The sequence below is a fragment of the Macrotis lagotis genome, chromosome X, assembly GCF_037893015.1.
Source record: "Macrotis lagotis isolate mMagLag1 chromosome X, bilby.v1.9.chrom.fasta, whole genome shotgun sequence".
Taxonomy (NCBI): Eukaryota; Metazoa; Chordata; class Mammalia; order Peramelemorphia; family Peramelidae; genus Macrotis; species Macrotis lagotis.
This window is the reverse complement of record NC_133666.1, coordinates 175,580,022-175,601,793: the sequence shown is the minus strand read 5'-3', so window position 1 is coordinate 175,601,793 and position 21,772 is coordinate 175,580,022. Positions and strand designations below refer to the sequence as shown.

Sequence of the window (21,772 nt, the reverse complement as noted above, 5' to 3'; positions counted from 1 at the left end):
ATGAATCAAGCAGTTGTTTATAGGAGCCAGTTCAATCTCAAGAAAGCCAATTGTCAAACAACCAGGATAATCATTTGTACCTTGATACCAGGAAACAATCAGGGTTTGATTTATTTCTTGTTCATTGCCTACACTTAATAAATTATTAATCATGTAGATTAAACATAAAGTTTAAGTAGCATTTATTGAAACTTACCAGCAAAGATTTCTGGGGGTAGAGGCAATAAAATGGACTGGAGAAAAAAAAACAAAAAAATTGAACTGAAGGCAATTAAAATTATCATGATTAAATTTTCTCATGTTAAATTCAGTTCATTTCAGCCTAAGAACTTTTTGGAATCTAAACATGCCATCTAATGTGTAATCTATTTCTTCCAGCTTTATATCATGCACAAATTTGATAAGCATGTCATTTCTGACTTTGCCCAAGTATAAAAATATTGAAGCGAATAGGGTTAATGTCAGTTCTGTCAGAGTACCATTAGAGATTTTCTAGTTGACTTCAATTCATGGTTATCCAAACAAATACATATCGACCTAACTATACAATGACCTGGCTTACATCTCTTTCTCTTGTTGGTGAGTGAGTGTCAAAAGCCATGTTGAAATACAAGTATAACTGGTTTACAAAGTTCCATTTAAATATTTATTGATGGCCTATCACAAAAGGAGATCAAGACAGGCCTGAAATCAGAAAGACTCATCTTCTCTTCTTGAATTTAAATCTTGCTTCAGTCACTTACCAGCTGTATGACTCTGAATAATTCACTTTACTTTGTTTGCCTCAGTTTCTTCATCTATAAAATGAGGGAAGTAGGAAATGGCAAACCACTCCACTATCTTTCCTAAGAAAACACCAAAAGGGGTCACAAAGAATTGGATGCAGCTGTCAACAATTCAACAACATCAAGGTGTATGAGATTTGTTTGGCATAACATCCTTTTTTTTTTAAGTTTTTTTTTTTTTGCAAGGCAAATGGGGTTAAGTGGCTTACCCAAGGCCACATGGCTAGGTAATTTTAAATGCCTGAGGTCAGATTTGAACTCAAGTACTCCTCACTCCAGGGCCAGTGCTCTATCCACTGTACCACATAGCCACCCCATAACATTATTTTTGAACTTGTATTGAGTTTTAATGATTACTATTTGATTACTTGCCAAATATAGTCATTTATTTCCTTTAAGGAAGTAGAGTTTACAGAAGGAATAAAGCATGGAAGTATTGTGATATTGAGAAACACATAGAAAATTGCTATGGGGATTGAGAATTGAACATAAACATATTGCTGACCTTAAGATTCTCAGAAAATTTAGCTATAATCTTTTAGGTCTGATACCTCTCTTTTCTTGTCCCTTCCAGTTATAAAAATATCCTTTACTGATCCTATAATCTCTTCTCCTGGAAGCTTGTTGGATAAAAATGTCCTTTTAACTTCACTTAAAGAAACCTCCATACAAGCTTATAGATATACATTAAAATTCAATGCTAATACTTCTTCATTGTGTGTGTGTGTGTGGGGGGGGAGTACTTAGAAACCTTGGCTCACTGAATTCTATTCAACATCATTTTTATCCTCCTTTCAGATAACATTCATTCCCCTTGAGTTAAAAATGAATTGCTACATCCTAATCAGAGCCTCATTATAGCCAAGCTCTCCCTGTCTTATTACCAGACACTTCTTTATTTGTACTTTGCTGGCTCCCAAATCACAGCCACCATGATCAGGCTCCTGTTTCCTCCTTTTACCCCAACCCACAATCCCTTAAAAAAATCTTCTGGTCATGCCAGTCATAGTTTGCAAATCATAGTTTGGTGTGAAAAAATTATTTAATTGACCATTGTGTCAGTGGGAGGAACTCATTTGACCTTACTTTTGATTGGATATGTTCTTTTGGCATTGACCTCAAAGTCAGTTATGAAGCAGTCAGTGTTAGAATTTCCTCAGAGTTTACAATCCGGGTTGGCCATGGGTGAAATTCAGGATCAACTCTTTATCCTTGTAGGGGCACTGGTGTGTCTGAATTATCTGCTGAAGTGTGTGAAGATCTCCAAATATTTTCTCCTGCGTTTATGGAATCCATTGCCAAAGTCTTTCTTTAAATCGATGGGAGAATGGGCAGGTAAAAGAATTTCATTTTTCTCCATATAGCTATTGCTTATGCTTTTGCAATTTTAATCTCAACAGTCAGGTGAGATTATTAAAAACAGAGCATGTAACTCAGATTATTTTCATTTTTAATGAGGGTATGGCTTAAAATAGAAGTTAGAGAAAGGAAAAGAGGAAGAGTCTAGAACATTATATTTGCAGGACACCTCAGATTTTTACTTTTGATTTTTACAGGCATTTATGAAGCACTATGTGCTAAATGCTTTTCAAATGTCTCATTTTATCTTCACAATAATCCTGGGAGGTAGGTGCTGTTATCCAAATTTTGCAGATAAGATACCTAAAGCAGATAGAGTTCAAGTAACTTGTCAAAGATCACACAGCTAATTTGAGCTCAGAACTTTCTGGTTCCAAGTTCAGGGCTTTATTAGCTTCCTTAATGATATTAGGACATTGAATCCAATCCCTTCATTTTACAGATGATAAAATTGAGAAGAAATTACTTACTTCAGGTTACATAGCTAGAAAGTGACCTAGTACTTGAATCCAGATTTTCTGATATTTATTCCATACCACAGATACCTGACTTCTGAAAGGAAATATCAGAATAAAATTCAGTATGGTATTATGAAAAGAAAAGTGAGCTGGGACACGTAGGGAATAGTCCTTGTCCTCCAACTTTGATTTGACTTTAGGCAAGTGATTTTTCCCTCTCTGGGTCTTTATATTTTCACAGCTATAAAACTGGGAGGATTGGACTAATTGATCTCTAAGGTCCTATTGGAAATAGATACTTGTATGTCAATTTGTCTCTTCTAATCCTCTATATGAACAAGACCAGTCAGCCATTCTCCATCTCTGAAAATCAAGATGTTGAGTTGAGCAATTCTCTCCAATCATGCAGTTTATTTTTTTGTATAAAATGTTGATCAGAGACTACCAGGTCATAGTAATGCCTGAGATTATATTAAAAAGATTCATGTATTTTGAATAACACTTCCCAGGACTTTTCTCCATTGCAATGATGTAGGCCAAACAAGGACTGGTCCCTGCAGCAAGATACCAAGCAAGCCTCTGACTAAGAATAATTAGAAACTTGTAGATATGATCTATAATATATGAATTAAGAATAATTCTACAAAGCCTTGGCAAGAAGGATGACATCACTTCATGGAAACTGCTGCTAATAGACTATTATTATTGTTAGTATAATTGAATCACTGATTTTTTCTGGATTTAATTCCTTTTTCCTATTAGGGCAAGATTATATTCTCTTTAGGCTAACTGGTTAAATAGCTTGATTTCCAGCATCCAAATCCCTCTCCCTATAAGATAATAACTACCATCTTATTGTGTTCTATCTCTTCTGAAAAGCCATAGTGTAGAATTATGATACAAACCATACAAATGAAAATTTCTAACTGTATAAAGGAATTTGTTGGACCTGATTTAATTGATATACAGAATTTCAAATGATTGGAAACTCCTCCATCAGTTTAGGTTGGCACATTTTCTCTGTAATTTGTAGTCTTACAGAATTGGTTGCCTAGTGCAATGGTGTCAAGAGGATTGTTCACATTTCCAAGAGAGGCCTGAACTAGATAAAAATGTAATTGGGAAATAGTAACAAATTAAATAAATATACAATAACATTTAGATAACTTTTCATTCTTAAATTGTCAATATATGACCCACAGATATCTTCATGAATCAATTGGTAGCCCCTACTTTTTAGTTGTTTGGTAGTACTAGAACCTAGAGCACTGAGTGGTTAGTGCTGAGAAATACACAACCAGGATGGGACAGTCAGGATTTGCTTGAGCATTAAGGACCATTCTCTATGTACTTATACCAGGCTACCTCTCAGATTTATTTGTGTGTCTTTGTGTACAGATGTTTGTATCTACATATACATACAAAACACATCCATGTGAGAGGCAGTGTGCATAATGGTTAGAGTACTAGCTAGAGAGTCAGAAGACTTGGCTCTGTTATTGATAAATACTGGATGTGTAGCTTAAATTCTCATTGCTTGAGACAGCTTTCTACAACTAAATCCTAGAAGAGGAGCTACTCTATATTGACAGAAGGAGTTCCTTCACTAGTTTTTTTTGTTGCTGATGAAATCATAGATCCCAAGAATAATAAATACACACACACACACACACACACACACACAAACTCACATGCACAAACAACATACACATTCCCTGAAAATTTAGACAATAGTACAATTAGATGGCTGGCTAGGCTTCAATAAAAGAAGAGTTGTTAATATTGGCTAATATCTGTAATATTCATTATCCTGGAATCTCTCCTGATTAAGAATATCACCAAATGTAACTAAGCTGAATTTTAAATAGCAGACCCATAGATCACAGCCAGGTCTCTTTGCTTGGAGATCTCTATACCTTGATGAATCCCAGAATTCCATGGTTATGAAAGGAATTCTCACTATAATGTGCCTAACCAGTGGTCATTCCACCTTTGCTTGTTCACCTCTAAGGAGAGTAGAACAGCTTTTTAAAAAAATCACTGAGAAACTCAGCCTATCTCTGCTAAGGCATTTGTTATTTGTATAAGTGTAGAGAGCAAGAGTGACCTACATAGAAGAAGGAAATAACCTACCAATAGGAAATTATTGATCCTTTAAGTTTTGAATAAAGCATTAAACCATATATATTCATATAGTATCAGAAACTTGAAACCAATGGTTCATACAATGGAATTAAGGAAGTAGGAATAGCCTAAGCATCAGAAAGAAAATAATATGGCAAAAGGCAGCAAAATTGTACTTCCAAAGGTTTATCTTCATCTATTTCCTGATTCAGTGGTTGAAAAGAGAAATAATTTACATAGGAATGGGATGGGTGGCAAGTTTAAAATGTGGGTCAGCACAAATATACTGTAGCATTAATTTAAAGTGAGAAGAAATGGCCAAGTTGGAGTTTGAAGATGTCATATCCCTGGATGATCCAGGTAGACCTTGGCAGAACATGTCTGTGATATTAGGGTTTTGTTTTGTTATATAAGCTTGATTTAGGAAAGATAGAATCACTTTAAGAAAAGGAAATGCCATTCTGAATGTGGGATGCCAATTTCTTATCCTATAGTCTGTAAGTAATAGAGAATCTTATCAACCTGTTTAAGCAATTAGATAGTGATTATCACAATATTGAATATTAAGATAGAGTCCTAGCATGGATTTAAAAGGAATTTTATTTGCATTTTGCCTTTCATACTTATTAGCCCTGTGACCTTGGGCAAGTCACAGTTATACTCTGAAGTACAATTTTCTGTCTTAGATATTTACTATATGGTCCCAGGCAGCTAGATGATACTATGAAGTAAACACTGAACCTGGAAACAGGAAGATCTGAGGTCAAAATTGACCTCAGAAAATTATTGTGAGATGCTAGGCAGGTCATTTTATGATTATGAGCTTCACTTTCCTCAGCTGTAAAATGGGAATCATAATAACACCTACTTCCTTAGGAGGATCAAGTAAGATAATATTTGTAGAGTGCTCAGCACAGTGATCAGTATAAAATAGCTGCTTAATAAATGTTTTTGTTACAGGCTGCCAATATACTGAGTTTCCCTCCTCCATCTATTCACTGCATTAGGTGACTGACTGGGTCTGTAAAAAGGGAAATTATTTTTTAAACAAATAAATTGCTCTATTGTTCCTAAAGTGACATTACAGTGTGACCCAATAGAGATAATGAAGACATAATATCTGCCCTTGAGGGAGTGCAGACTCTTCTGTCCAAATTTTTATTACTGAGGAGTCCCTGGTCTGAATGGAATGTTCCTTGAGTCTGAAATGGTTTCTTTGGGGAAGGTCTCCATCTACCCCAACATTTTTAACCTTTTTTAAGGGGAAATAAGATGGTTATTAATATGACTTTCACAGTTCAGAGAGAGGCAGCAGCAGTGAAGGGAGAGTTGGCATTATGGATTATCAAATACTGAATGGAAAAAGCTATAAAGGAAATTCTGGACGCAGAATAAAAATTTTGGATGTGAAATGAGGTGTAAAACACATTAAACAATTTTCTCCTTTTTCAGTGATCACAGGAGCTGGAGATGGAATTGGAAAAGCATACTCCTATGAGGTAAATTACAAAAAAACTCTATAATTAGACTAGCATATTCCTGAAGATTGCATCTATTTAACATTCTCCTTCCATTTAGGAATTGTTACCATTATTGTGCAGAACTCATTGCCTAGGTAGGAACTAACTAAATGTCATTCAGTAAAATACATTGCTTACAAACAATTTCAAGGGTTGAGAGAATTTCTTTCCTTTTTTCCCTCCCTCCCTCCCTCCCTCCCTCCCTCCCTTCCTTCCTTCCTTCCTTCCTTCCTTGCTTCCTTCTCCCTTCCTTCCTTTCCTATACCAAGGGTTCTCAAAGTTTTTGGTCTCAGGATCCTTTTATACTCTTAAAAATCACTGAGGCCTCCAAAGAACTTTTGTTTAAAAGAGTTATATCTATTGCTGCTTATATTAGAAATTGAAAATGTCAATATTTTAAAATATTTATGAATTGATTAAATCTACTACATATTAAAATTTTTATAAACAATTATATTTTCAGAACAAAAACATTTAGAGGAGAGTGGTGTTTCTTTACATGTTTTTTAAAATTTCTTTGATGTCTGACTTAATAGAAGACAGCAGGATTCCCATTACTACTTCTGCATTCAGTCTGTTGTGATAGGTTGCTTTGGTTGAAGAATGTAAAGAAAATCTGGATTCACACAGATATGTATTTGGAAAAGTGAAAGATATTTTAATAGGAAAAATAATATCTTAGTATTATTATGAAAATAATGTTGACCTTGAGGACTCTGAAAAGTCTTGGGTCCCAAGGACCACACTCTGAGAACTGCCATTGTTGGAACCTTATCTTGTTTCATTTATGTACTCCCTGTCCTTTTTTCTTCCTTTTCCTCTGGCCCTGATAATAGAAACTTCTTCCAGATTTTGGGAAAACTGACATCTCCTTTTCACTGCCCTTCTCATTGAGGAAAGGATTATCTTTGAGACCTTCTAATTCTGGGATATAAGGGTTTCATGATTTTGGGATTCTGGAAATAGATTGTTTTGATATTTCTGTTTTCCCTTGGACATGGAGCTATTCTCTCTACTTCCTTCCTCTTCCCTTCTCCCTGCATCTACTCCTCAGTTATGGCAAGAGGAGTATTCAGTCAAAAAGTCACAGTCAAAAACATTTATTAAGATAGCACTGCTGTGCTGGGTACGTGGCTAAAAGGTGGAGCTATAAAGAAAGGAAAAAAGATCTTTTCTGAAAAGGACTATCCAATAAAAAGGAAGCTCATTGAGGGCAGTGCCCCCCCCCTTTGTATCTCTAGCACCCTGCAACATAGTCTTGCATATTAAACTTCATACATGTTTGCTGAAGTGACCGTGGCATATAGTGTGATCATGCTAATAAACAGAACTGCCAAGGAGTCTTTTAATGACTTTAAGAATTTTTTAAAAGTTCATTTCTATTTTTTATTTCTTTTTGCCAATTTTAAGTTTCTCCAAACTATAGCTTGGCTGCCTCCAAACATTGAATCACAGCAATCAGCAACTTCCTCATAGCAATCTTAGGTATCAGATATTGGATAATAATTTCACTTTGAATTGCACTTCAGGAAACCATCCCTGACAGAGGGAATTGTTATTGTAGGGAGCAATTATCTCTAAGTCCATTTATTGACTGGACATTTCACAAAGCTACTTAAAACCTCACCCGAGGCAACTTTATGCTCCAGTTATATTTCCTTAGAGCTGCCCTTAGTTTTGATAATGGCTTTTGATCAAGACATTAAATCAATACATAGTACTCTCCATTGTACATTTTGTTCTCCCCCACACTTGGACAGAATTAACCTTGGGCTAGGTAGGACCTGTGGGCAGACAAGAGCTTCCCAGGAATAAAGCAGTAGGTGGCTCAATATCTTTAAATTGCTATACTCAGCTCTTTTCTGTTTACATAAGAAAAGCTCACTTTGACATGGAATTTTTGTTTTTAGTAGGGTAATATATTTATCCTTTTCCATTCTGCTTCTTTGAATTCTTATATTATTTTTTTCCTCTAGAATTTCAGCTTATTTTATTACTAAAAGACTCTTCTTAAAATATGGGGGAAAAAAGGTTTTATTTGTGTGTTTTTTGACTATGTATAATAGAAAAATATTTAAAAATCTCCTCCCTAAAACAAGCTAGGCTCCAGTGATACCTTCCATTCATACTTTTAATTTTTTGTTTTATTTAAAATTTGAATTCTTTAACTCCCATATGAAAGTTTCCATTCATTTCTCAGAGGTCAGTTCAACTTAATTATGGGTGAATTTCAGTTACAATAATTGTAGATTTCTAAATCAGACTTTACAAAGACACTTTCTCATTGTTTTCCACCTACCTAGAAAAGGAGCAGAGGATAGTTAGAGCAGAAAAGGACTTTTGAATTCCTCAAAGCCAACTTCACCCCTTAGGTGCAGAGAGAGGATGTGATTTGCACCACATAATACAAGGAGAAAAGTGAAAAACTGAGACCCTGTGATTCCACATTCAGAATTCTTTGCATTAGACCAGGACACTGGCTCTCTCTCTAACTGTCCTTTCTCCAGCTACTTTGCAGTCTTCTTGTTCTCTCACCCAAAATAAATATATCTACCAAAGAAAAGGTTTTATTTCCTCTTCAGTCAATCAATAGGAATTTATTAAGTACTTAGCTCTGTGGCAGGCACCTTGTTATACATCTATCTGAACTAGAAAGACAATAGTGAAATAATTGCTCACTTCAAAGAGCTTATATTCTAATATTCTAATTTTCAATACTTTAAACTATTACCAGTCATTTACACCTTTGTATGAATGACCAACAAGGAAAGTCCACAAACATTTATTAAAATATTAAAAAGAGAAGCAAAAATTAGTCTCTGACCTCAGCAATCTTGAATTCTAATGGAAGATAACATGCCCCAAACTCTGTATAAACAAGATAAACACATATTAAATGTTCTGTAACTGTTAGATATTGTGGTTTTATGCAGTTAAATATTATTATTGTTCTTTTATATAAATTGGAGCTTCAAATTCTATCCCCCCTCATCCCTCCTCTCCTGTCTCCCATTTCTCTGAAACAGTAGGCAGATACATGTCCAATTATGTAAAACATTTCTATATTAGTCTTACAAGAAAATGAGAATAAAAGAAAAAATAAAAGAAAGTTTAAAAATAGCATTTTGGGGCAGCTAGGTGGCACAATGGCTAGAGCACTGGCCCTGGAGTCAGGAGGACCTGAGTTCAAATTTGGCCTTAGACACTTAATAATTGCCTAGCTGTGTGATCCCAGGCAAGTCACTTAACCCCATTGCCTTAAAAAAAATTATTAAAAAATAGCATTTTTCAGTCTATTCAATCAATATCAGTTCTTTCTCTGGAAGCAAATAGTAATATTTCATGAGTCCTTTGAGATTATCTTGGAGCATTGTATCTCTTTTTTTTAGGAATTATTTTATTAAACATTTTATTTGTTTTCTAGTTATATACAATAGTAAATTGTACCCATCATTTTTTTAAAGGCTCTGAATTCTACAATTTCCCCCTCCCTCCCTTCCCTCCCTCCCCCCAGGCTGTCTGGCAGTGTCTACATTGTTTCCATGCCATACACTGATGTAAATTGAATGTTATAAGTATAAACATAACCCCCCCCCCCCCCAAGAAGATGGGAAATCTCAAGAACAGAGAGAGAGAGAGAAAAAAATTGTACTTCAGTCTGTATTCAGATTCCAACTCTGTCTCTGGGGTGAGTTCCTTTCTTTATCATAAATCCACCAGAGAAGTTGCTTCAATATTTTTCCCTCAGTTGCTATCACTAACTGTACCTCCACTCTATTCCTCCCCACTCTCATTTATTCTATTCTCTCTCTCTTCTTTCATCCTGGCCCGGTTCAAAAGTGTGTTGCATCTGAGTACCCTCTCCCTTCATCTTTCCTCTCTTCTGTCACCTATTCCCCCCTTCCCTCTCCCCATTTCCTCTCATCTCCTCCCTTTCCTCCCATCCTTTTCCAGGCAAGACAGATTTCCTCACCCTATTAAGCATGTATGCCTTTTCCTCCCTGAGCCATTTCCGATGAGAATGAAGGCTCACTCATTCCCCCTTTCCTTCCCTCCTCCCCTCTATTGAAAAAGCTTTTTTTTGACTCTTAAGTGAAATCTCTTAGCTTCTTCATCATCTCCTTTTCCTTCCTTCCAGTACTTTTCCCCATTGCCCTTTCACTCCATCCCTTTACCACATCATACCATTATATTCCACTCCTTCCTATGTCCTGTCTATATATGCTCCTTCTAGCCGCTCTTATAAATGAGAAAGTTCATATGAGTTATCAATATCTTCTTCCCGTGCAAGAATACAAACAGTTCAACATCAACAAGTTCCTCATAGTTAGTCCCTCTCTTCCACTCCCTCTATGGTTCACCAGAATCCTGTACTTGGAGATCAAACATTCTGTTCAGCTCTGGTCATCTCATTAGGAAAGTTTGAAAGTCCCCTGTTTCATTGAAAATCCATCTTTTCCCCTGAAAGAGGATGTTCAGTTTTGCTGAGTAATTGATTCTCGGTTGTAAACCAAGATCTTTTGCCTTCTGGAATATCATATTCCAATCCCTACAAGCCCTTAATGTAGATGCTGCTAGATCCTGTGTAATCCTGACTATGGGAGCCTTGGTAGTTGAATTGTCTGTTTCTGGCAGCTTTTAGAATTTTCTCTATGATTTGGGAGTTTTGGAATTTGGCTATAACATTCCTGGAAGTTTTTCTTTTGGGATCCCTTTCAGGGGGTGACCAGTGAATTCTCTCAATTCCTATTTTACCCTCAGCTTCTAGGATCTCAGGGCGATTTTGCTGTATTACTTCTTGAAAAATGAAGTTTAGGCTCTTTTCTTGGTTGTGGCTTTCAGATACTCCAATAATTTTCAAATTATTTCTTCTGGATGTTTTCAAGGTCAGTTGTTTTTCCAGTGAGATATTTCACATTTTCTTCTAATTTTCAGCTTTTCGGAAGAGTTTTATTTCTTCCTGATTTCTTGCAAAGTCATCAGCTTCCTTTAGTTTCATTTTGCATTTGAAGGAGTTATTTTCTTCAGAGAGCTTTTTATCTCCTTTTCCAGCTGGCCAGTTCTGCTTTTTAAGGCATTCTTCTCCTCATTTGCCTTTTGTTTTGCTTTTGCATTAGACCTAAACTGTTTTTTAACATATTATTTTCTTCAGTATTTTTTTTTGTATTTCTTTCACCAAGCTTTTGATTTGGTTTTCATGATTTTTCTGCACTGCTCTCATTTCTCCTCCCAATTTTTCCCCCACCTCCCTGAATTGCTTTTCAAAGTCTTTTTTGAGCTCATCCATAGTCCAAGCCCATTTTCTATTTCTCTTGGAGGTTTTGGATACAGAAGCTTCGATTTTATCATCATCAGAGTATGTGTTTTGCTCTTCCATAGGACTGAAGTAATTCTCTATGGTCAGATCTTTCTTTCCAAGGTCTTAAGCTCTCCAGCCTGTGCTTTGATATGTAGATAACCACAGCACTGCCCTCTGCCCTGAGGCTGTAAGAGGGGATCCAGCTACTTTAGTAAGGGAGCTTAAACTGCACCCTGAGTCTGAGTGTAGGCAAACAGCAGAGTCCTACCCCAGGAAGAGCAGAGCAATCTCTGCAGACTTCCCTTACCTTCTCTGGGGGTGCAAGATGCGTTCTCCCGATTCTCGCTACAGGTTCTGTGATCGGTGCTCCTCACTCCACACTCACCCAGGTGCAGCAGAGTTCTCTCCTCTCCCCTTCAAGCTGTTGCTGGTGATCTCTCAGAGCATTGTATCTCTGAGAATAGCTAAGTCATTTACAGATTTTCACTGAGCATTATTGCTGTTATTGTGTACATTTTCTAGGTCCTGTTCACTTCACTATACATTAATTCATTTAAGTCCAAGTTTATCTAAAATGATATTGATTGTTATTACTTATAGTATAATAATACTCCATTACAACCATATAAATTGGAAGTCATCTTAGAGAGAAGAAACTAGCTTTGGGGAATGAATCAGAGAGATAAAGAAAGACTGGGATTTCAGCAGAATCTGGAAGAAAGCTAGGAAGTTCAGATGAGGAGGGAGAGCATTCCAGGCATAGGGAACTATGGTAAAAAGGCAGTCAGTGATTAAGGTAGATAAGAAAAAAATGAGCAAAGAAAGTTCTCTTTTGTCTAGTGAAAAAAAATCAATCTGAGAAGGAAAGACCTCCAGGGTTTCTGACCAAAATAGAAATGATTGCTATTTACATTCACCCTGATCCAGTTAAGACCCAAACAATTGACTAGAGACCTATTTTCCAATCAAAGAAAGCCTGAGTTGTTAAAAAAAAAATCTAGCCAGTAAACCCCAAAATATCTTGTGAGACTTAAGTGATCAAAATATATATTTCTTTGGGCAGAGCACTAGCAGATAAGGGTATTATACTCTGTGGACAGATGTTTATCTTTCATTCTTGAAAAGAACTATGACATCAGGGAGGTGATGTATGTGAATTAGATTTAAGTAAGATGGGGCTATGCAAAGTCACCAGGTCTCCCACTGCATCCAGGGCCACCTCCTGTTGTTCTGATTTTTTCACTGGACCCAGAAGACCTGGAGCAGGAAGTGAGACTGTTGACTTTGCACAGTCCTGCCTACTTTAATCCAATTCACTTGAATATCATGGCATCACCCCCTGATGTTATGGTCCTCTTCTAGAATGAGGACAAACAATAGCAAGATGCCACTGTTGCTGAATACAGTTGTGGACCATTTGTGCAGGGAGTGATATACAAGAAGAGTGTCAAGTAAAATGCAACTAGGTTGTAAAGAATTTTAATTTTTTATTGTGAAGTTCTAGTTCTTTTCATATATGCTTATGTTTACTTTTATTTTCTTATTTATTTTTTCAATTATAGGTAAAGATGATTTTCAACATTCTTTTTTTGGTAAAGTTTACTTTCTTCTACACTTCCCTCCCCCTACCCTAGGATAATAATTACTCTGATATTGGTTATACATGTATAATTGTATTACACATATATCCATATTAATCATACTGTGAAAGAAGAATCAGAACAAAAAGGGGGAAACTACAGGAAGGAAAAGCAAAAAACAAATTTAAAAGATCTGTATTCAAATTCCATAGTTCTTTCTCTGGATGTATGTGACATTTTTCTATCACAGGTCTTTTAGAATTGTAAAGAATTTTAAAATCCAGAAAGAGTATTTGACTCTGGAATTGTTACAGGATGCTACTGGAGTTTATTAAGTGGGGAACTAACATTATTAGATCTGTGTTTTAGGAAAATCATTTGACAGTGGTCTGGAGAATGGACTAGAGTGGGGAGAGTTTTAAGTCAGGGATACTGAACTGGTAGATTATTTAGTGATCCAGGTATGATGTGATGAAATCCTAAACCAGATTGAGAGGTGGGGACTTATACAGCAGATTTTTGGAAAAGCAGAGTCTGTAGAATATGGCAACATCAAATATAGGGGGTGGGAGAAAGGCTTCAGGGCTGAAGCCCTGGTTTATGGTTTATGAACCCACGTCACTGAGACAACATGGTGCCTCTAAGGGGAGAGTGAGCAATGAAATGAATCCTAGAAGTAGAGAAAAGAGTTTGCTATCAGGGGAGCAATCTGTAATATTTACTGAAGCCCCAATATATGTTAAGTGATTGATGAACCATTTGAACATAATTCTAAGCCAAAGTAAAATCTCTTTTTTTTCCCTCTCTCTCTATTCTTTCAACTTGGTGACATCATCTACTTCCACAACTTCAGTGTGCATCTCTGTGTAGTTAATGCACTCTTCTCTGAGCTTAATTGTTTCCACCTGTTTGGGCTACCCTAGACTCAGCAAAACTAAAGTCATCTTTCCTCTAAAACTTTTTCATAACTTCCTGGTTTATGCTGCTGTTGCCACCATTCCTTTAATTACCTAGACTCGAAACCTCAATGATTCTTGAGATAAAGTAGGCAATATTTTAAGTACCTGTAAATAGAGGCTAAATTATAATAGCTAGTATATAGTAGGGCTTTAAAGTTTTCAAAGCCCTTAACATATCTCATTTTATCCTCATAGTACTCCCTGTACTTAATGTTTGTCAGTCACTGTGCTGTATAATGCTTTGGAGATACAAAGTCAAATGAAAACCCCTGCCTTCAAGGCATATATTAATATATTTCTATAACATAAATGAAAAATTTGTATGTCAGCTGCGGGGAGGGGGTGGAAGAGTTGTGGAAGTAAAGGATGAAGGCTGACACTTGAAAACAATTGTTGCATCCTCTCAGGGTCTTCTCTTTTACAGGTTAAACACTCCCCTATTTTTTAACCATTCCTTCTATATTATGAATTTAAAACTCTTACTGACATACATGCTTTTCTTTAGCTTCTGTTTGTCCTGCTCACTAAAAGAGAATTCAAACTAATGAGAAACCCCATGGATTAAATCATTCCCTATCTACTTTCCCCTCAACATTTCTTCAAAATTCTTTTAGTGTTGTTGGATCACAGAAGGAAAGTTTGGTTTTCATTTCTAAATAAGAATCAGATATGTACTATAATTTAAATTTTCAAAAGAGTATTCAATGTCACATCACTAAAACGATGATGTACTAAATATATCCTTCAGTCTTAACTCATAAAGGAAAAATTGTATACTATATGAAAAGCAGAAAAGATCTCTGACAAGTTAAAGCCCTAACAAATTAACACCCGAGACTGTTAATCTTTAAAGCTGTCACTGAGCACCTCATTCTGGCCAGTCTTCAAATTTTGTAAAGGTTTGGATCCACATGTTTGTAATGCAGGGGGGATATTTAAACAATGTAAAATCAAAAGATTTCAATAAAATTTTATTTTTAAAATGGTATTTTATAATAAAGAGAATGAAGCATTTTGAGCATAGAGGCTAAATTGTAAAGTACTTATAGTATGCTATTTGTTGATTTGAGATATAGCATAGTATTCACTATGCTACCTAGTTTCCTCTAAATGACATTTTGCTCAGTATTCAGGAAAGGACCCAGGTTACTTTCTTGCCTCACCAGCTCTGGGAAAGAGGTAGGCCAAATGGGAGATTAATTGCACAAGGGCATACCCTCCAATGCATTTAACCAGGGTTATTAGGGGATCCAGGGAGAAAGGAGTTAATTTATCAATAATCAGAATGGTATATAGATTATAGGTCACATGATTTAGAGTTAGAAGGGACTTGAAATAACTCTTCTTCAACACCTTCATTATAATAAGTGAAGAAACTGAGGTCCAGAGTGTAACATAAAACTACTTACCCAAGATTATATAGGTTAACTGGTACTAGAACAATGATTCAAATCCAGTGTTCTTTCTAATATGACATATTTCCAGTCATCTTAATTCTGAGAAACTATAGAGAAAAAGGGTAAGCAGGTTATATCAGGAGGAAATTAGCTGTAGTGCTTAAGATCAATGTTAGGACTCTGAGGTTTCTTTCTTGTGTTTTTATCATAGTTAATATATATATATCTGAGTCTGATTATGGCTTTGTATTGTTGACAGGCTCAAACATACCTTAGAAGCAGCATAACAATGGAAAGGGTATTGGACTTGTTGAAGATTTGGGTTCTAACCCTAACCCTGAACATTTCCTAGCTGTATGATGGCAACCTTTGAGCTCATTTTCATATCTACAAGATGGGTTTAGGCAGCTCGATGAAGTAGAAAGAGCACTGGGTTTGATGCCAAGAAGACTCACTTTTATAAGTTCAAATCTGGGGTCAAACAGCTCTATGATCTAGGGCAAGTCATGTAACCCTCATTTTCTTCATTGGAATGACAAACCATTCCAATATCTTTGCCAAGAAAGCCCCAAATGGGGTCATGAAGAGTTGGATAGGACTGAACAACAATAAGAAGATGGAGTTAATACTATTTTCAAGGTAACCACTTTGTAAATTTTAAATGTTTATAATTGTGAGGTATAACAGAAGAGGGGAGTGTACAATAATAAAATCTACAGATGTCTTGATTGTTCACTCTCCCCCAATGAGTACCTTTCACCAGCATCTGAATTACAACCTTCTATCTATCCCTGTAAGAGATTAACTTAATCCATACTAAAGTTCATATAGATAAAATCCTTAAAATGAATGAGCTCAGTCCTGAAAGTTATTATTTGCTCAGTCACTAAAAAGTCATTAACAAATAAAATACAAACATGCTCTAAAGTAATTAGTAAGGAGAAAATTTAGGAACACATGGATAGAATGGGGACAAGAAACACAACTGTCTGTGGATAATGCAGCTGGCAAACAACTGTTTGCTCTAGTTTTCTCCCAGGGCTGTAAAGTTAGTATGTTTCTTTATCACTAGTTATTGACACTAGAAATGGTGTAGGCTGCTAAGACTTTCCTCTGGGTATTGTAATAGAAAAAAGTCAAAACAAAGAGAATGTTGGAGCACATGTGCTCAGGGACCAGGGTGCTGCTCAGTTTGACTAGGATATGGCAGATATGGAGTTGAGTGGCATGAGTAGAAAGGTGGAGTAACATCAGATTGTGGAAGATCCTGAATGTCAGGTTAAAAAGTTTGAATGTTACCCAATAGAAAATTGGAAAGTCATTGAGGATTTTGAATGGAAGAATAACATTAGTATTTTCAATTCAATCAAATAAGTACTTATTAAATAAATGCCTTCTATCTGTCAGGAACTGTGCTATGACTATAAATACAAAACTCTAAGTATTGACATTGTGACCCTTGTTGTTTACCCTTCGTTTTAGAAGAGGACCATGACATCAGAAGGGTGATGTCTTGACTTGCAAGTGAATTGGATTTGACTGAGGCAGGGCTATGTAGTTACCAGCCTCACTCTCTCTTCCAGTCATCAGATATAGATCAGGAAACTGGAGATAGATCCAGATGCAGTGGGAGACCTTGGCCTTTTTAAGCTAAGATTTTTCATTCTAAACGTGGCTAGCAGTTATGTGAAGGGATAATAGGATGGAATGGTGAAGGTGAGGAAGAGGATAGAAAAAAATTTCAGAAAAGCATTGACATTTCTTCAACCTAAATTTCTTGAGATTAGAGAAGTGCTGTGTAATGTAAAAGAGTCATAAAGTATTTAGTATGTTGGTTCTTTTGTGGTGTAGCAAAGCATATTAAAGTATAGCAAGCTAGGCTTGAAATCCAATAGAATTGAGTGTGAATTATAACCTTGAAACTTACTACCTATGAAACCTTGGAGAAGTCACTTGACCTCTATAAGTCTTCATATCTACATCTATAAGATGGAGATAATGATACTCATTGTGCTTTCTACCTCATTCCTAATGATTCCTAAGATTCAAATTAATATGTGGAAATTTCATTGCCAATTATACACATGTATAACATGCATATATATATTCAATTATTATTTTATTGCACAGTAATTATTAATTAGGAGCAGCTATGTGGCACAGTGGATGATGCCAGCCTTAGAGTCAGAAGACCTGAGTTCAAATCCAGTCTTGACACTTACTAGCTTATGACCCTGAAAAAGTCACTTAACTCTCTTTGTCTCAGTATCCTCATCTATAAAATGATCTGGCAAAGGAAAGGACAAATCACTGCAATATCTTTGCCAAGAAAACCCCAAATGAGGTCATGGAAAGTTGTACAGGACTGAACAAACTGATCAATAAAATTGTTAATTGGATGAGATTTAACTATTTTCTTCTTTCTATATAAAATTATATTTTCCTATAACCCTAAACCATATAATTTTATTTCCCTACTAATCTTTATAAAATTGTGCTGGACAAATAGTGTCTTCTTAAATGAATCTTTGTTGTAACAATAAGTATTATGATTTTGTCATGTAATATACAAAACCATAAAATTTGTAGTGGAGTTGTGCCCCGACCCATGGGACAGCAAAGTGGGGTGTTGAGGAGGACCCAGCCTGAAAAGGAATGGGTGAGAATAAGGACAGTGAGACCCAAGGACGGTGGATAAGGTCTGAATTTATTTGAAAAAAGTACATGCTTATATACTGTAGAGAAGGAACAAGGGGGTTAGCTTAGGGGTGGAGTTGGTATGCCTTGACCTGAGAGAAGGGAAAGTCTGCGGTCAGTTTGTTCTTGATAACGGAGGGTGAGGCCTCTTTCCTGGGATTTGTTTGTTCCTTTATCTTGGCCCTTGGTATGCTTGGAATTTATTTGCTAGTTTTATCTTATCTTAGTTTCTGACATGGGGCTTCTTGGCTCCTGGTATGTCTGGAATTTGTTTTGCTCCTTTCATCTTATCTTATGGGGCTTCTTGGCCCCTGGCATGTCCCCCTTTTTTGTTTTAAATTTATGGGCAGGATCCCTGTCTTAGGCTGTGCAACTTGTTTTTCATGCTTGGTATCCGTGACCAGGAGGGGACCTTAGCGAGGTCCTTGTTATCTCCTGTAGGATCTGATGTTCCCAAGTCATGGAGTCGCACTAAATCCCGTCATTGGGTATCACTGCAGCCCTTAGGGGGTGCCTTTCCTTGAGCAGATGCGCGCATACCAAGGTGGGCGAGGTGTAAGAGCAGCAAACCTCAAGGGTTCCATTTGGAGGTCCTCACAGGACCCTTGGCTTTTCAATTGGTGGTATAAGACCGAAACTGGTTTTCCAAGGGCTGAGTCAATTTGGGATTTGATAAAGTTGGTCAGTCTCCTGAAGGCCCATGGTCCAAAAGAAATTAGAATTAGGAAGCCAATTAACGGGCCTAGAAGGCTTGGGAGCAGAGTAGAGAGCCAGGGGGATGTGGAAAACCAATTTTTATACCATGCCTCACCTTTCTCTCTCTCCCTTTTTCTTTTTTCCAGGCTATCCTTAACCCTTTGCAGACTGTCTTCTACCAGGCCAAGTTTATCCTTAAAAAAACAGCATTCTTTCTTTAGTGCCGCGCAGAGTCCCCCCTGTTGTAAAAATAACAAATCAAGACCGCATCTATTTTGTAATGCTACTTCAGCTAAAGAGGCAACAGAATCTTTTAGGTGTTCTAACCCTGCTTGAAGTTCTGAGAGATCCTTATCAATAGCGGAGCTAAGCTGGGTGTACTGTGCATTGGAGGAGACTAAGGAGGCAATACCTGTACCAGAGCCGACAAACCCAAGTCCAATCAGGACCGCGAGTGTGACTGCTGTCAGGGGTTCTCTTTTGTCTCTGATAAGGGTACCTCTTCCATGTTCCCAAAATTGGAGGAATTCCTCCGGGTAGTGGATAGTTAGGTGAGGAAAAAGAGAGACAAGGACACAATAGTCCTTTTTCTCAAGGAATTGTTTGGTGTCCACAAAGGTGGTTAGTCCTGACGAGCAGGCAAGATAGGTATTAGGAGGGGCTACAGCATATCTATAGGAAGTATTAATAAGGGTACTTTTACATACTGTGTCTAGCTGAAGAGGGGGGAGCATTTGTGGGCCAAGGAGACAATATCCCTGACCGGAGATTTTTGTTAGAGTGAGGCCTTGGGATTCCCCAGTGCCCCATCTGAGATCATCTGTTCTGTTGGAGTGTGTGATGTTCCCGAATTGAGCAATACCTTCATAGAAGGGCGGAGAAGAGGAATAGCAGATCCAGCATTCTTCCAATGAAGAATTCTGTATCTGGGTCAAAGCTTGTACAGAGGCATTAATGAGAGTAAGTATAATATGGGCAGTAGAGGGAATGCTAACAGGGAGGGTGGATCTGTAGGAGGGGGTGTCAGGAGTGGGTAGGTTCGGGTTAGTGTCAGGAGTGGGTAGGTTCAGGGGTCTTATATTGGGGAGGGTGACAAGTGGCCCGATACCTACCGGTTGGGGGGGGGGGGGTGTAGGGATGGTTTGGGTAAGTCTTATGGTAAATATTAAACCCTCATCATTCCCATCCTTGTACAATCTGAGTCCCCAGGTGTATCCTTTTCCCCATCCAGACGCTCTTTTACCTTCTGTCATGAACTGGATTTTTAGGGGGTTACACCAAGGATGATCTTTACAGGAGGAGATGAAAGGACAGGAGAAGGAGGGGGCATGGTTAAGGGAAAGGGGGGCATGGTTAACCACAGGGCTCCCCAGGGTTTCCCTTATGCATTCCTTGGTGGAATAATTGGTAGAGACGGTAATGAAATCCGAGCCTGAGTCTCTGATCCAGTCCCCAGTTCCTGTTGTTTCACAGCCCCATTGCTTACAGAAAAAGTCTACGGCTCTGCCGCATTGAGGCTTCGAGGCATGGGGTCCGGGACAAACATAAAAGGTGAGGAACCCAAGCCTTCCTCTCTGGTCCGGGGTAAGGCATAGAGTGTCCCATCCTTCGTATGGTCCTGCTAATCGGCAGAGGTCCGGATACAGAGGAGGCCAGGGTGTCACAGAGTCAATTTTGGAGGTACTCCAGATGCGGAATCCTTGAGCATCTTCGACTGACCAGGTGTAGTTAAGCAGTTGGTATGAGCAGGACAGCGGAAGGAGCAGGCACAGGACGAGTGCCTTCATGCTGGATCTTTTATCTACAAGAGAGCACAGAGGGAGATTCCTCAGGGGGTTCCCTGGGTGGATTATGTAATTTTACTAGACGCTTGGGCAGCCATCTAGCATTTTGAGCTGATGAATCATAAATACAGGCATGTCCTTTACCCCAGATAAGGACTGGGTCAGGTCCTTGCCATTTGTTGGAGATGGGATCTCTCCACATAGCCTGTGCATAGTTGTGTTCAGTAGTGGGATGCCAAAGGCGATCTGCTGCAGATTTGGCATTAGCATCCAGGGAGAGGAAATTGAGGACAAAGAGGGCATGGTTAAGAATGGTTTTAGCATTATTAATCTTGGGGTAGAGTTTCTCTGACCCTTTCTGTAATTTAGTAATCATGTTTTTGAGCGTTTGGTGGGCTCTTTCTACAATGCCCTGTCCTTGAGGGTTATAAAGAATTCCTGTAATATGTTTGATACCTAAACTCTGACAGAAGTTATGGAAGGAGGCGCTTGCATATCCGGGGCCATTGTCTGTTTTAATGATCTTAGGGTTGGGGAGCATAGCCAAGGCGGCCAGAACATGGTTAATAACATGGCAGGTAGCTTCACCGCTCGGGGGGGGGGGTGGCAAAAATAAACCCACTGAAGGTGTCGATAGAAACATGGATGTACTTAAGCTTTCCAAAAGGTGCATAGTGGGTGACATCCATCTGCCAGACTTCACCAGGAACCAACCCCCCGGGGATTGACGTCGAGGTGTGGCTCTGGGAGCAGTACAAGACACCCTGGGCACTGTTTGACAATTTGTCTTGCTTGTTCCCTGGTTATGCCAAATTTAAGCCTGAGTGTCTGTGAGTTTAGGTGGTGCAGCTTGTGGGCCCGCGTGGCAGCCTCTAGGGGACACAGCAACGCAGGCTCATAAGCTACCCCACAGAAACCTGTTCCTTTTCCTAAAAATGGGTCTTGAGTTGCCCGGTCCACTTGTGCGTTCCCTTCTGTCAGGGGGCCTGGGAGGTCAGAATGGGCACGAATATGACCAATGAAAAAGGGTTGACTTCTGGAAAGTATGAGCGACTGTAACTTGGCAAAGAGAGGGGAGGCATTGGTAGATGGTCGTATATAAGGGACAGTTTCT

General features: G+C 37.9%; 1 protein-coding gene across 2 annotated transcripts in view; it reads left to right on the top strand.

Annotated features, from left to right (window-relative positions):
* Positions 1-1,316: 1,316 nt before the first annotated feature.
* HSD17B3 (hydroxysteroid 17-beta dehydrogenase 3) overlaps positions 1,317-21,772 on the top strand; it is a 67,506-nt gene continuing 47,050 nt past the window's right edge. The window contains exons 1-2 of one of the 2 annotated variants that reach the window (XM_074201714.1): positions 1,317-2,120; positions 6,179-6,225. In XM_074201714.1, coding sequence (XP_074057815.1) covers positions 1,916-2,120; positions 6,179-6,225 — 252 coding nt within the window. In that variant the 5' untranslated portion in view covers positions 1,317-1,915. The remainder of the gene's footprint in view (positions 2,121-6,178; positions 6,226-21,772) is intronic. The other variant, XM_074201713.1, reaches the window with a different exon arrangement.